The 16,437-nt window shown below is 39.7% G+C and overlaps 1 protein-coding gene across 2 annotated transcripts; it reads left to right on the top strand.

Annotated features, from left to right (window-relative positions):
- Nucleotides 1-7,098: 7,098 nt before the first annotated feature.
- tmed10 (transmembrane p24 trafficking protein 10) lies at nucleotides 7,099-13,685 on the top strand. 2 transcript variants are annotated; one of them, XM_085431771.1, is made up of 6 exons: nucleotides 7,099-7,367; nucleotides 8,311-8,431; nucleotides 9,358-9,431; nucleotides 10,714-10,840; nucleotides 11,237-11,403; nucleotides 13,378-13,685. In XM_085431771.1, exons 1-5 carry the CDS (start codon nucleotides 7,182-7,184, stop codon nucleotides 11,356-11,358), a joined length of 630 nt encoding a protein of 209 aa, XP_085287897.1. In that variant the 5' UTR covers nucleotides 7,099-7,181; the 3' UTR covers nucleotides 11,359-11,403; nucleotides 13,378-13,685. The 2 variants fall into 2 exon arrangements, with proteins under 2 accessions (XP_085287897.1, XP_085287896.1); XM_085431770.1 differs by lacking the exon at nucleotides 13,378-13,685 and having other exon boundaries at nucleotides 11,237-12,605.
- Nucleotides 13,686-16,437: the final 2,752 nt, after the last annotated feature.

Consider the following 16,437-nt stretch of genomic DNA (forward strand, 5'->3'; position numbering starts at 1 on the left):
TAATTCATAAAGGCACAGACAGCATTGTCGACCTATTAAATGAACTTCTGCATGAGCGATAAGGGTTTATTTTTATGCTGTGACTGTATGCTAAATGTGGATCTTGTTGAAGCACAGCTGTGCCAACATGGATGCTGAAGTGACAGCATGACATCCAAATGCCATTTGTTAGTTAAAAAGGTCACCTGATGTGGAAGATCTAGAAATGAAATTTTCATATAATCTAGTATAATCTCCCCCAATCCTTACCCCCATAATTTGTGTATGCAGTATGAATTAAAACTGAAGGTCTGGGGGTGGGGGCATCTATTGCCTCTTGTTACGCAGGAGACCATGAAGGCAATAAATGCATCACTTATGCAGTAATCATTGATTATTTCAGATAAATCTCGGTGGTGTGTTTTGTGTGTGTGTTTTTTCCATTGGCATCTCTGCAGATTAATTATTCTGCTTTTATTGCTCCTCACTGTGTCATCAGACCTCTCCCAGCCTTCTCATCTTGTCTGCATGTCATTCTCTCACCTCATTTGCTCATTTCCCCTTGTACCACTATTTCATCATGTGCAGAATCATCAAAAGGCAGGTTGCCTAATGGCTTCACACAGGAAATGCGTGGTGTGTCTGTGTAAAAGACATGCTTGGTGGAAGACTACTGTCGCACAATAACCAACCAGCTCTGACGTTGGAGGCCTTCCAGTGTGGTCACACCCTTTTTTTTGTAAAGCCACACAAGATGTCAGCAGTTGTTGCTGCTCTGCTTCCTGGTTTCAGGGCCTGCTTTCAAATGAGGAACAAGTTTAATATCGCTCAAAGCACTGAAGTAGCAAAATATGGTGTTCTTTATGAGATTGGCTTTTATAGGGTTTCTTGCTTTGTCCTTGCAGTGCCGTTGCATAACAGCCTATTTCTCAGTATCTGTTTTCCTTTACTCTTCAGCAGTACCCCCCCCCCCCCCCCCCCTCTTTTCCTCAATAAAGCTTCCGTGTGCGACCATGCAGCATCTAATAACTCTGTTTATTAATACCCCTTTTGCGGGCTCGGGGAGATGGGGTAGCTGCAGAAATAGCAGGTGCCTATTGCTTCTTTTAACATCAGCATCAACAGCAGTAAAATTAGACCACTGTGACGCCAACCTGCGTCGGTGCTGCAACCCAGGGGAGGAACCAGGCAGCATACGCCTGGTAGAAAGAGAGGAGGAGGAGGAGAAGGAGGAGGAAGGGAGACAATGATGAGGATGAGAGGATTGCAGGGAGGGAGACAGACAGAGATCCCTGCCTTGGTGTAATTGTGAGCACAGTGATGATGAAACAGCTGAGTTCGCCTACGTGCCACACTGACAACAGCTCAGCTTGGCTTGGCTTTGTATTCACAGAAAGCCATCCCCCTGATAGCTTTCTGCTGCTGAGAAGGGATGTGAAAGCTTTTAACAAACTACAAAACATCAGTCTGCCAGTCATGGCTAAGTAACAGAGCAAGAGCTGACTCAGAATAACACTTATAGTAATCAATGTTAAGCACACCCAGTTTTATCCAATTTTGCCCTGAAACAACTCTTTGTCTGAGTTATTGTGAGTTTGCCTGAGGCCCTTTTTTAATGATGAATTACTGCTGTGTGAATGTGTCTTCTCAGTATTTAGAAGTGATAAGGAGCATAACTCATAAAATAACAACAGCTAGTTAAAGGGTGTGTGCATTTGCGTCAGCAGGCTTGTTCTTTAAGGAAGTGTCTGTTCTTTGGAGTCAAATTAAATGAAATTTTGGAACCGTGCCCAGAGGTGACAAAACGGTTACAGTCAATCAGGTGTAAGATTTCAAAAGAAGCTCTCATCCTACTCCTTGAAATGTTTAATTCACAATCAATAAATAAATGTGCCCAGAAAGGGTTGGAATTAACAAACAGAAGCAAATAATTTTTTTTTCTGAACAAGCATGACTTTCACACTTCAAGAACAGCTGAAACTAGTTCAAATACAGGCTACTCATTATTGTTGGATGTAAAGTTTTGTGAATTTCATTTGTAGCCTAAGCTCCTCTGCGGCACAGAGGAGTGTGTGTGACTTGCTATTCTTAGAGGTTTTGACGCAATAAGATACAAAACTGGAGGGATTTCTCTATCCAATAATTACTGTTCACCTGCTGCCAGACTCCCCACTCAGCAGCGTGTCCTCTTCTTGTCTCATGGGATCAGTAACTAGGATGTTTCCCTGGAAACTGGACAGCTCTATCATATATAATTGGGTAATCCCTGAGCTGCTGACAGAAAAATAATAGCGTTTGGGATTTTCAAAAAGACCCAAGCCAACACTGAACGTAATATGTCTTTTTCATAATCTAGATCCAGCGATTACAGGATAGATCTGGATTATTAGTAACTGTAATGATAAAGGGATTTTAGTGACAATATTTAGATATCAATAAGCAGATTGTGGGGGGTTAAAAGACTTCTAACTATAAGACTGCTATTTATTCAGTGAAAGGAGTTAAAGTCCCTGATCGATCTATTGTGCTTCTCTCCACCTTGAACTGGCTTGTTTGCACAAGCCTTCCCACGCTCTGCCACTAACATTAGTCTCAGATATGTAGCCTCTCTGACCCACTAGGGGGCCCAGGTTAAAAATATTCTCTGGTCTGCAAAACACTAACACAAGGATTTTCTGAAAATGATAGCTCCCTCAAAGGAAAGTTGAGAGTTATTTTTGTAAATACAGCTGCTGCTGTGTGAGTTAAAGTGCGGGGTTCTTGTTGTTTACTGCACATCCCATATTTCCAGTCTTAATAGGAAACTGACCACCAGTCTACTGAGTGGTGTTAGTTGAACAGAGGGCTAACAGGGAGACAGAGGCAGCCATTCAGGTCACATCCTTTTGAGAATCATAAAAGTCCAGAACAATTTTTGTCCTAATGACTGTTATTCATTGCTCTGTGAACTGCAGCTACAGCTCTGGGCTCTGCATATCTTATATTGTGATAGGATGCTTGAATAAATGAATAGTGTGAATAGTGATGATCTTTATAATGATATATTTAGCTTATTGTGCAAGGTCACCTTGTCTCCGTACCCAGGAAACTCCTTTTTTGGAGTTGGAGCACTCTACAGAGCGAACAATACACCTGATGTAAACACTCCATCCCACACAAGACCACTACCGGGGCAGGGGTAAAAAATTGCACTTTGTTCAGCAAAGTAATTTAAACTTAATGGCCAGATAAAATATAGTTGATTCATCCCAAAACTAGGGAAATGCCAGTGGTACAGCAGCCAAGGAATTAAAAAGAATGTGTAAAAATGACTTCAGTAAAGGAGAATAGCTCAGTTAAGCAGAAAAATGGAATTTAAATAAATAAAGGGGCCTAAAAAATAAATAAATAAATAAATAAATAAATAAATAAGCAGAAATGAAAAAGCAATGTGTAAAAATCTGATGATACAATAAGAATACCTGTTATAAAGATGAATAAGAATAAACCTTTAAAAAATATATGTATATTTAGCTAGCTATCTCACTAGATGATAGCATAGTGATGATACTAATGTCAGAGCAGGGGTGTGTTCTCCAGGGGGGCATCAGATGGCACCAGCTCCAACTGATGCCCCCCTACAAATGATTTGTGCCCCCTAAAATGAGGGCATTAGATAACATTACTGTTAATTTTATAATCCCCCAAATCAGTAGATATATAATTCTAAAGGTGCCATTCCACATAATGAGTACACTTACTTTAGTTACTTTAAAGCTTTAAGTAACTAGCTTAAAGCTTTAAAATTTAAACAATGAACCTGTGAACTATTAAGCTACTTGATTAGGATTTTAACGTTTAGTTTGCTTTTACTTAAATGAAAAGTCTAAATACTTTTTTCCACTTTGAAACAATTTTATCCAGTGCAAGATTATGTTTAAGTTAATAAATTGGATACAGGCATTCGTGAGAGCCTAAAAATCATGTTTTCTACACCAGTTTTCTACAATGCTTTTACTTCTGATGAAATATTCTGACTTATTAGTACCTCTGTGCCACGGTTCTTAAACAATCTTGGAAACACGCCTGTGTCACAGCGGTCATTTCCGTCTCATATGCAGTCTTTGGTTAAAACACACTGGAAAGCTTGAAGAACATTTCCTACAGATCCTTCCAAAAGGCTTAAAAAGAAAAGAAAAGAAACCAGGTAGATTTTCCTGTCATAAGTAGGAGTAAGCTGTTCTGCTATTACAGTAAACATGTTAACAGCCCGGTACAGAAATTGTTTTGGTTTTTCAAGCTAAGGTATCTCTTTTAACAAGACCTGTGTGGCTGGGGCAGAGCTAGAGAAATTTTCTTAGGGTGGCATGAGGGTGGCATGGAAATCAGAGGGGGTGGCAAAAGCAAAGCCATTTCTTTAGACACATACAGTAGTTACATTCTGTAATATGCATTATATATAAATGGTGAAAATACATCAAATGCAATAAGTATACACGTTTCATATAAACAATAACAATAACAAAGTCTATAACTTTCTTATTGGCTTTATCCCAAATCATTAAACATTTCAGTTCGATCTTATGTACTGTACAGCCAACATAATAAATAAGCATGTAGCTCAATAAGTATAAACTCCTGAAAGCTACACAACATTAGGTGGATCAGTTAGAAATGCAAGTCTAACTTCTCTTTGGCACTTTTTTGTTACATGCTTGAATTTACACATAAGGTCAGAAATCTGTACTGTCAAACACTACTGACAACAGGAAATAAAGCCAGCTCAACACTATGGGTAACACATTTTTAATGCAAGGGTAACATTTTGCAATATATTAAGTTTTAGAATTTATATTCAATGTTAACTGTAGCTAGGGTAAAAGTGTTCATGCTATAAACAACACTGTCATATGCAAAACTATGGTTGCACTAGGGATGGCAAGGGATTATTTTAGGATGGCACATGCCACCACAGTAGATCTGCCCCTGCCTGTGTGGTTGCTTTATACAATTTATATAATCATCATGTTAAGGCAGGTCCTGAAGACCAGAACCAGACCACCAAAGGTTCTGTTGTAACCCACTGAATGGCTCTGCAAAATGTGACAAGTGGAAAGAAGAAGGGTATAAATTTCATCGTTTTACTAACAACAGCCTTAACCTGTTAGACACAAAAATACGAAGAAAATAAACCAATAAATATTCGACATGTACATGTTTTTATTGTTAGTATTCCACTAAATAACAAGTAAATAATAAGTTCCCTTTTTTTTCTTTACAATTTTTTATGTTTTCACAGCAGGCGCACAGTAAAGTTTGACTGAAAGGTGAACGCTGACTAGGTTGCTGTCTGCTTTGAACCTCTCACGTCTCTGTAACTGTCGTCAGTAACTGAACTGAACTCTGTTGGTGCCTACATGAAAATTTTAAATGACAATATCTAGCAAATAACATGGTTTGCTACGTGGTTAGTTGTTTTTTTTTCTCTTTCTTTTTTTCAATTGATCTGCGTGAACTTGACAAACAGTACAAAAGTCTGAGCTCCAGTTTTAGTGAGAAAGAACTGGTTTTAGCCAGGAAAACCCCTGCAACCTGATACAGTATGCTCCAAGAAGAAATTACGCACTTCACTTAAATGCTCCGTTTATGACCAATATACACAAAAAGTAAAGCTCTGAGCAGTTGGAGTTGTGATTAATTTAGGAAAACATTTAGCAAATAACTCAAGAGTTGTAGTCATTCCTCTGACACATTGTGACACACTTATATACAGTATGATTTAGTCCTTTAACATACAATATGTGCTTGTCACACCAAAGCACTAAAGCTCATTTACCATTTTGAGTATATCTTGTAAATTTCCCCATGCTTATCATTAATTCCCCCCCTCCAAGTGTTTCCTTATCTTTCCCTCTTCTTTATCTGTGGGGTTGATTATATTTGGTTTGTGAAATGCAAATATCTGATGTTTCAGCGTAACTGTGTGTAAAATGTACTGGACAATGCAACAAAGTGGCTTATTGTGTGCAGAGAGTTGAATATTGTGACAGTACAGGGTGGAAATGGAGAACAGTTGACTCTCTGCTGGAGAATCTACTTTTCTACTTCATGTAATGACGATGTGGAGCGTTATTATATGAAGTAGAAAAGATTCTGTAGTTGAGGGCTTCACTAAATAGAATATAGAAAGTGCTCCCCTGCCTGCCCAGTGAGTGGTACAGAAGGCAGTCAGGATTAGCTTACACATGATCAAAGGATGAAGAAATCCTCCTTCAGCTTTCACTGGCCAAAATTTTGATTCCTCTTCTGTTGCAGCTGCTGTCTGTTTGGTGTCCATGCCACCTGTCATTGATCGCTGCCTTTACACCAATTTAGAGTTTTTCACATATGCATGTACCAGTCCCTCCCTTTGTAGATGATACACTAGCAGATTTCTTAGGTGTTGGATGCTTTGTGGTAAGGGCTCTTTGTGACCTGAGCAGTTATTTTTACAACAGTTTAGTCATAGAAAAGTCTTGCTGTGATTCTTCTGGTAGTTTCTGTCAAGGTAGAGTCCTTGTAAGTATTTTAATTGCCTGAGTGCAAACCAGATCTGCAATGTCATGCCTACTGCAAATGCATCCTTCTCTTTGCACCAAAGTTATAAAAGTAAACCATAACTTAACAAAAGACTAAAACTAGGTGCAAAACTGTTTCAGCTACTTTAAAAATGTAATTTAAAGCTTACTCCGCCACTCCAATCAAAACAAAACAAAAAATATTTCTTAGAAAAAATTTTTTGCCACCCATAAATCAAAATTTCAACTCACTAACTCAAAACATCAATATCTTTAGTTTTAGATATAATAGATATGCTGGACAAAAGGTTTTAAACATGCGCTGCTGCGAGGCAGGACGAAAAGAGGAAGTACACAGAGAAGACAATTGCCTGGACAAAGTGTTTATATTTTTATATGCTTTATTCTTAATTCCATGAATATTGCTCTTAACCAGTTGGCAAGCCTGGATATAATATAATAAAATGACTGTAAAGGGACTAAGATAAACTAAAATGAACAAAAAATAAAACACTTGGACCTCACCCGAACTTCACGGACACAGGATCTGCAGTTGGAGTTCCACGTCCAGGCCAGCGGCGGCGCTGGAGTGCTAAGGGAGGCCGGTAGTGTGAGTTGGAAGTCGGTGTTAAGCTGGTTGGCTGGCACGGTCTGGTTGGTCGGTTGATGGTAGCCATGGCTCGAGTCGCTGCGCTACTGCTCTTACCGGTTCTTATTGAATCGGTATTATCAATTTCCTTCTTTTTACCGGTCAACACCAGAAAGTGTTTACGGGAGGAGATCCACAAAGACGTGCTAGTCACGGGGGAGTATGACATAAGCGAGCAGGCGAACACGAAAACTAATCTGAAGGTGAGCGCAGACCTGCTGGCTAGCTACCCTCACCATTACCAAGTTTGTTGTCGGGGCCGAAATGGCTTCAATCTGGTTTTTAATGACCCGATGCATCGCTTACAAGTGACTCTCGTGGCTATATATGTTAAATCGAGTAATTTCTGCTGCGAAAATGTCTACTGTTGTTAGCATTGTAGCTAGCCCAGGCCCAGAAAACCTCGGCTTCCTGGTTTTAGAAGCTAATTAGCCAGCTGGCTACAGTCAGTGCTCGCTAACACTCCCGTTCAGGTTAATTTGAGGGGTAATTTACTTTTTTTAAAAATTAGTTAAGATACCTTGACACTAGTGAGCACTCGCTGTAACACACAGTGCACGTATTTATATTAAAACATTGGAGAAACGACCCTGCCGGTGACTTCGTCTGGGCTCTGCTGCTGTTACACGTCAGTCTTAGGGTCCATTCAGCTGCCAAGCACAGCTTAGCCATATTAGCACATTAGCTTCCAACACGTCAGTGATGGTTTGTGTATTATTTAAATGAAGATCTTAAAAGATTTTCCTCACATCAAAGAAAATGACCGATATTTATACTGTTACAGATTGCACTGCGTCCTCACGAAGTTATTTTGTTTTTTTTACTCCCCTCATGTTCTAACAGCTGGCAGTTTAATGGCTTGCGTGGGGTGTTGCAGCCTTGCATTTTCAGACACATGTAAGGATGACAAGCAACCATCATCACAATCTCAGCCTATAACTATCTAGAAAACGACACAGTTGAAGTGTCTGAAATCCTCATGTTGGTGTCATAAAAATACCATTATTAGTGATAATACTGGTCAATGATTTAAAATTCCCACATTAAAGAGCAAAGTAATTCAGTATTGATTTAAATATTTCAGTTAATATTCTGCTGTTTCTTTGGCTCTTGACTGTTGTTTATTGCTTTTGTGTATCTTTGCAGATCACAGACTCCTCTGGCCACACTCTTTACTCCAAGGAAGATGCTTCAAAAGGAAAGTTTGCATTCACCACAGAGGACTATGACATGTTTGAGGTTTGCTTCGAGAGCAAATCACCCATGGGTAAGCATGCCAACCCCCCATGTGTGTTATGGACAGCTGCTGCTGTTCACACACACTTGGTTTTATGCCTTAGTCACTGTCAAATCTTCTGATTAACCATTTAACCCGCTGTCTTCATCCGCTATTACTTATTAGTTTTAGTAGATTTTGCAGTGATTTTGGGTTATATCGATAGATGGTCATGAAACTGAAAAGTGTAATTAATGAAAATGATTAATAAAATAAATGAATGCAAGTGATATTCCAGCCACTGTTGGCCTATAAGGTGGCTGGTGACAACAACTAGTGCTAAATGTTCAACATGACATAATGTACAACTGAAAGACTACATTTATTGATTCTTTACTATATGGCAGGGCTCGCAAAATCGCTAGCCCGACGTCCCAGAGCTAGCAATATCTCTGGTCGGGCGACCAAAATCTATCTCAACCCGCCCGTCGGGCTATATGATAACCCGACGGGCGGGTTGAGATAGATTTTGGTCGCCCGACCGGAGATATCGCTAGCTCCGGGATGTCGGGCTAGCGATTTTGCGAGCCCTGTATGGGGATTTCTACATTTCAGATAGGGGGAAGAAATAAGAAAGGCCAAAATTATCATCATCACATCAAGCCAATGTTTCAAAATCAGGGCATCGCTACAAATACATCAATTATCTATACGTTTTATGTATTGATTCCTATTTGCACTGTGACTGTTAAAGTTTTACAATGCTTGTCTTTCCTGGTGTGTAAGTTAGTGATTTTTAGTTCAAGCTTCACAAAGTGCTGTAAAAGAATACACTGTATTCTTTTACAGCACTTTGTGAAGCTTGGTAAAAAAAAAAAAAAAAGTGCTAGAAAGGATAAATTATATAAATGATGCTCATTTTAAATGTTTCAGTGAAATTGAATATGATGATTAAAGTTTTTTGCTCTTTTAATCAGGAACTGGAAGAGTGCCTGACCAGCTGGTCAATCTGGACATGAAGCACGGTGTTGAGGCCAAAAACTACGAAGAGGTCAGAATCAGTCTGAAATGTTTGTTTGTTTTCATATAGATGATGCACATGGTGTCTTGGAGATCAGGTCAGTAGGTTTTCTTGAAGCAGCCTACAATATCTTCACTGTTACATATAGGTTTAGTCTCATGTTAATCAAATGTTACGGAAGCATAATCTGGCAGTTGTGACCTCAGTGCCTCCTTTTTTAAAACTTGTCTTTTTTCCTGGAAGTACTGCTGTAGTTGTCTTTTGTTGAAGGACAGTGTTGACCTCAGGGTGCTTTGGTAATGTGTGCGGGAGGTTCCCTGGCTTCACATCATTCAATTTTTCTTGTATAGGGACGTGTGTATCGTCACAGTACTTGGGTTCCTTTCCCGAAAATGTATTACCACTAACTGTGACTGCCTTAGGCAACACTTTAGAAATTTAGGCGTGATAAAGAGCTGTGAGCTGATGATCAGTCCTCCCTCCCCACCCACACGCAGCGCACAAACATTACATGCTGTTCTTTGCGTGTTGATGGATGTTCGCCGAGACTTCCAAGTGGGCATTCCTGTTTGTGGGTAGCTGCAATTTCAGCTCCACCCACCATGTATTCACCTACATAGATGGACATGTTACTTATTGAACAAATTTGCAAGCTGTTCAGTGGGGGGTGTAGTTAAAAACACTGGAAGAATTCCTCACTGTTGCAGAATACTTGAGAATGTGTGCTTGGTAGAGCCGGCTGTAGTGTGCTGTGTTTTTGATCATTTGGCAGCTCACGGGTTTTTTACATCCAAGGTCCTAATGGCTGAGTGGGCCTGAAAAATAAATAAATATATATTTTACTTTATTTATTTTTGTTTCACACGACTAAAGGATGCATAGAGAAATTAAGTAGAAACATTCAAACCTGTTTCGGGCAGTTTTCCAGGCCTTTCTTGGACTGACGAGAATTTGTTCTAGTGGCTTACATCAAGTCATGCACAAAAAAAACAAACCAGGAGCTACCACATAACCAAGAAACTTTCTGACGCTAGTTGAGTTGGTACACGTCGTGCATTGATATCATAACACGCTGTGGTTGGTTGTGGTTGCGGAACAAGGCCAACCACACCCAGGCTTTTCTCAGGTGCAATTGTTCACACCAGAGTTCGAATGGCAGATTCTCATGAACCTGTGTAAACAGGAATGCTTTGGCATACACACGACACTAGACTGACACCTGCTGGACAAATTATTTAATAACCCTTCTTCTCAAGCTGTTGTACAACCTTCTCTGCCATTTCCCTCTGATCATTTTCTTTTGTCCCTCCAGATTGCCAAGGTGGAGAAATTGAAGCCTCTTGAGGTTGAGCTCAGGCGCCTGGAAGACCTCTCGGAGTCCATCGTGAACGACTTTGCTTACATGAAAAAAAGAGAAGAGGAGATGCGGGACACCAATGGTAATACAACCCAGCACATAGCTATTCAGTAGCTCTCTCACTGAATTCAGTTTAATTTTATTTATATAGTGGCAAATTGCAGCTGTCACCTCAAGGAGTGTATTTTAAGTTAAAAATCCAACAATCCCAAAAGTCACACAACTCCTTATAAACTTGGACTTGGTGACTGTGGGAAGGGAAAACTCAGATTTAGCATAAAGAAACCTCTAGCAGAAGCATTGTCGGGCTGGAGCAGCCATCTGCTGCAAATGTTCCTTTGTTATTGTTTTCTTAGGAAGTAGCTAAAGACGTGAGAGTAAAGTTGTCTGCTTGTAGTGGTTACTTCAGTGATGAACAAGGAGTATTGCATCACTGTCCTATAACACGGCTACCCTTTTTTCGGTCATCTGTCTACAGAATCCACCAACACACGCGTGCTGTACTTCAGCATATTCTCCATGTGCTGTCTGATTGGGCTGGCCACATGGCAGGTCTTCTACTTGAGGCGTTTCTTCAAGGCTAAGAAGCTGATTGAGTAGAGCGACCCGCTCCCAGCTCCTTACCTCGCGGGACGCTGCCTGACGGTCAGCCAACACATCCAAACATCCACCCTCCTTGGACTAGCTTCAGCAAACAACAGCAAGTGGGGGCTCAAAATCTAGTTTTCAAGGCTGAGAGAGAGAGTACCAAGGTTTTCTTCTGGGGAAAAATAAAAGTAAAAATAAAAAAAATATCACCTGCTTATTTAGTGGTTGGAAACATGAAAAGCGCTGTAGGGAGAAATGCACTGTAAGACATGGGAGATGTCCGTCTCTGTGGTTGACATTTCTGTCTGCACTGTTTCGAATGTTGCAGCTCACTGAATAAGAACTTCGAGCGTTTGTTGAACAGCAATGTTTGATTTTGAGCTCAGTTTGAATGGATGTGCCATGAGCGAATGTCTTTTGCCCTCCTGTTTATACACTCATTCTTTGCCATGCCAAGTAAACTAGATCCTTGGTGCCCTTTTATTGAGTGAAGGTTCTTTGAAAACACAGTTTGTTGTTACTTTGATGAGACAATTGGCAACCACTGAACTTCTGTGTTTTGTCACTTAATTTGCATACATGTCTGGTAGCTAAATTTAACTGTTTTTTTTTTTTTTCATATTGTAATTACCACTTAGTTCTTTCAACTGGTAATTTTCTTTTTCTTTTTGGGGGTTGTGAGTTGTCAGTAATATTCTTAGTTGTAAATTAGGTCATTTCTATGGGCTCTTGCATAGATTTTTGTTTCGGAACATTAACATCACCTATCAAATGAAGCAAGGAACCAAAAACCTTGTTCCTAGGAAGGAATTTGTAACATCCTATGTATATGGTTATGAGTAAAAACACCCTCCTGATTTCTATTATACAGTTTATATATATCTATATATATATTTGTGAAAGCTTCTCCTGTCAGAGTGCAATGGACAGAGGTGTTGAAATGTAAAGCTGTCCAAGCATTTTCAGTCACAGGCCCTCCTTCTTGACACTGGTAGAGCTAATTATTCTTCTGAAATTTCACAAATATCAGTTCCCAACTACAGTATGTGCAGATCCATCCAACATGCTTCTTTCCAGCAGAATTGTTTTGGCTCGGGGTGGTTGCAGATTGTTTTTGATGGGGATAATTTAAAGCATCTGTCATGGGGTACATTTTTAACAGTGAACGTTGTGCGCAGTCACTGATTTTTATGTTGACTGATTAAATTTTGTAAATTTGTGTTGGGCTTTTATTCAATAAACTATTGGATGGATTTACATTATTTTTGTTTTGTCCTTTGAATTGCCTATTTAGGCATTTTTGAAAAGTAGGAGACGCATGTAGAGTGCATGTGCTCTCATTGGCTGATTTGTTATGTACCCCTGCCCAACTGCCAAGTAGTGCATGCATCTAATCAATCACATGGCAGCAGCTCAGTGCATTTAGACATGTAGACATGGTCAAGACAACCTGCTCAAGGTCAAGCTGAGCGTCAGAATGGCGAAGAAAGGTGATTTGCGTGGCTTTGAATGTGGCCTGTTTGCTGGTGCCAGATGGGCTCGTCTGAGTATATCAGAAACTGCTTGTCCACTTGAATTTTCTCCACACAACCATCTCTGGGGTTTCCAGAGTATGGGTTAAAAAAAAAAGAAAAAGGAAAATATCCAGTGAGCAGCAGTTCTCGCAAGTTGGGTGAAACTCCATCATTGATGCAAGAGGTCAGAGAATGACCAGATTGTTTTAATCATTTTTAGTCATGTTTTTATTGTGTTTTTACCGTTTTAAATACATCGAAAACCTCCATTTATTTATTTTTGCCTTTCCACGTTTCCAACATGTTACATATGCATGTTCTGTATTGTTTAGCTGTAAAGAAGGCTAAAGAGCAATTTCTGCTCGTATTTCACATGTACTAATGCTTTATAGCGGTTTTAAAAACAAAGCCTGTTTGACTACAATGGCAACTGCCACTTCAGTTAGACTGTCATTCTTCTGTTACTGTTGGTTGATTGAAAGCAAATAATAGCTCAAAAACACTTGTCACACCCAAGGTATTCAGAACAGCGTCTATGAATGAACAACATACAGAAGTTTGGGAAGATGGGCTGCAGCAGGAGAAGACCACACCAGGTGTATTTCCTGTCTGCTAACAACAGGAAACTGAGGCTAAAGTTCACGCAGGCTCACCAGAATTGGACAAAAGAAGATTTGGACTAAGGAACATGAAAACTTGGATTCCGGATGCCTCGTATCACTGGTTCAGGATGGTAGTGATGATGTAATGAAGTTGAGGATGTTTCTTTGGCAGCATCTTGTTGAATCTTTGCCACAAAGAATTAAAGCAGTTCTGAAGGCAAAAGGGTGTGCTAGTGAAGTGTGTTTATGTTTGTTTATGACTGTTATTGAATCTGCTGAGTGCTACAGTTTCTAACATGAAGCCATCATGTTAAAGTGACTTGATGCTTTCCAGTAGCCTAATATTTAGATGTGGAAGTCACCTTTTAAATGTATTTTTTGCCAGATCAAAGTGGAAAAAAATCAATGAAATAATTTTAGTAACAAACAATCTAGAAATAGACTAAAATCTAGTGGAAAAACAGTGTTGCTAACAAATTAAAACCAAGCAGAAAAACAGGTGTCCTCTGTGTCACAGCCTGATGACATTCAAATTTCCTGTCACACTAATGATTTTAAACCAGAAATCCAAACATCCCATCACCATAACAGCAGTTATCTAGGTTGGCTAGAGAACCTGCCTCACTAACCTATTAATCTTACTTTTTAGAACAACTCTTTCTGTTGATCACAGTAACGACCAATAAATTTTCTTTTTGCATGCCTTAAAGCACGTGAATAATGATCACTAATGACCAATTAAATGGTAAATGGCCTGCATTTGTATAGCGCTTTTCTAGTCACTAAGGACCCCCAAAGCGCTTCACACTACATTCAGTCATTCACCCATTCACACACACATTCACACACTGGCGATGGCAAGCTACATTGTAGCCACAGCTGCCCTGGGGCGCACTGACAGAGGCGAGTGATCAAACTGTCCAGAAGATGATAACCATCTAAACACAGCTAGGATGCATGCAACACAGCGTATCTGAAGAGATGATGGAGCCATTAACCTCATGTGGAAGATGCTTCGATCCAAACAATTTCCAATAGATTGAACCTCTGCAGTGAGAAGAGGCAGATGCCATCAAAAGATGAAAAGTGAGCAACTGTGTTCTTATCTTTGTGTTTTGTGAGGCAATACTTTATAATGTCTTATATGCATCCAAATAAAATACTTGTGTCTGAAAGAGGAAGGCTGACAGTCACGACTGTTACTGGAGGATAATACAGAGACGCCAGGGTGTACTTTAGTTAGAGATTCCACTTATAGTTGCTATCAATTATTCAGACTCCCAGATCAGTGCCACAGGATACCTGCACCATAATCACAATCCACCAGGCTCAATACAAAATCATATGATTGTGACAGACAATAACCTCAACATTAATTTCAAGGTGATGGAATATCATGGGACTGCGCTCTATTATTGCTTTGTTATAAGATAGAACTTTATTAATCCCTCGGGTGGGTTCCTCTGGGAAATTCGATTTCCAAAAAAAGCACAGCAACGACCGAAGTTACAGTTACAGAATTGTTATATATATATATATATACACACACACACACACACACACACACACACACATATATAAATACAGAAACAAATATAAATAAAATATGCAAAGGGGATAAATAGAATAAATAGGAATAAAAAATAAAAATACAAGTGAATTGCACATTTCAAGTATTGAGTCTATTGCACTGTTGACTATTTACAAAAAGTATTGCACAAGGTATTGTACAGTGAGGTGAAGAGGCACTACAGCTTAGTTGTTCCCCCCTCCTTTGTCCTCCTGTTTCCCCTCCCTCTCCCCTCCAGAGAGGAGTTAAACAGTTTGATGGCGTGTGGGACAAAGGAGTTTTTAAGTCTGTTAATAATCCCCCTGCATAAAGCAACAGTCCCGACATATTCTCAGAAACTTATAGTTAGTAGAAATCCAAGAAAAGTCAGCAGTATTTCAATGGCTTACAGTTTTTTCTGATTGCTTAAGCACATTTTTTGTAACTATTGGCTAATTTTGCAAAACTCTTCACACAAATAAGAAAACCTGTCACCCAATAATCAAAACATTGTAGTTCTCTTGCAAAAGCAAACACAGCTAGATTAACTCTTCACACCTTCGTAAAAATGGTGTTTCCGTATCAAACAGTACACACAAGCCATCATCTACTAAGCACACAATGCGCCAACTGCACACTGATGGTATGAATACAAAACACATCTGGCTTTTGCTTTCTCTGTGCACAAGGTAGGCTATGTCAGTTTGAGCTCATACTTCTGTCATAGATCCATAAGCATAGAGGGATCCAAACTTCAAGTACTGGTGTTTATTCAAACACATCAAAACAAACACAAGTGTTTATTTCCAAGTATAGGATTATTTGCAATCGCCATAATGACTATATGGGTTACTTGGTCTGCAGTGAACATGCTTCCTCTGCCCCCAGCATCTGGTCATCTAGCAATTCTGTAAAGTAACAATTTCAGTATTTTTACATCAATGGTATTGGTGTGTTTCTCATTGGCATATGGCAGTGCTACAAATCTTTGTGCGAAGTGACTGTACTAACCGATTCTCATTTCAAGATGTCCTTATGGTACTTGCTACAGTGTAGCGGCTCGAGTTAGGGTGGACCTGTTGGCCAGCTACCCTCAGGGTCATTCCACGGTTGATTACATGGTCCACTATTGTAGCTCTGATGTCATCAGCAATTCTATTTCTTACTCTTCCTACCCTTCCTCTCCCCCCTCCTCGTCTTCCTCTTGCTCCTCCTTGTCCTTGTCGTCCTCTTCATCCTACTTCTTCACCTCCACGTCCTCTTCCTCGGCCTCCTCTACTTCTCACTCTTTCTGCTCCCTCCATTGTACTCCGCACACACAGCTTACCTGTATTATAGTGCTTAGGCTGATTGCAAAGTGAACTAATTATCTAAAAAAGTTTTCACATGTGAAAGTGTGCCAGACAGTTGGCAAATTAGTGTTAAT

Source organism: Copadichromis virginalis, linkage group LG15 (assembly GCF_057382275.1).
Source record: "Copadichromis virginalis isolate Kocher_CV1m ecotype Utaka linkage group LG15, C_Virginalis_male_GT1.1, whole genome shotgun sequence".
In the NCBI taxonomy this organism is placed as follows: domain Eukaryota; kingdom Metazoa; phylum Chordata; class Actinopteri; order Cichliformes; family Cichlidae; genus Copadichromis; species Copadichromis virginalis.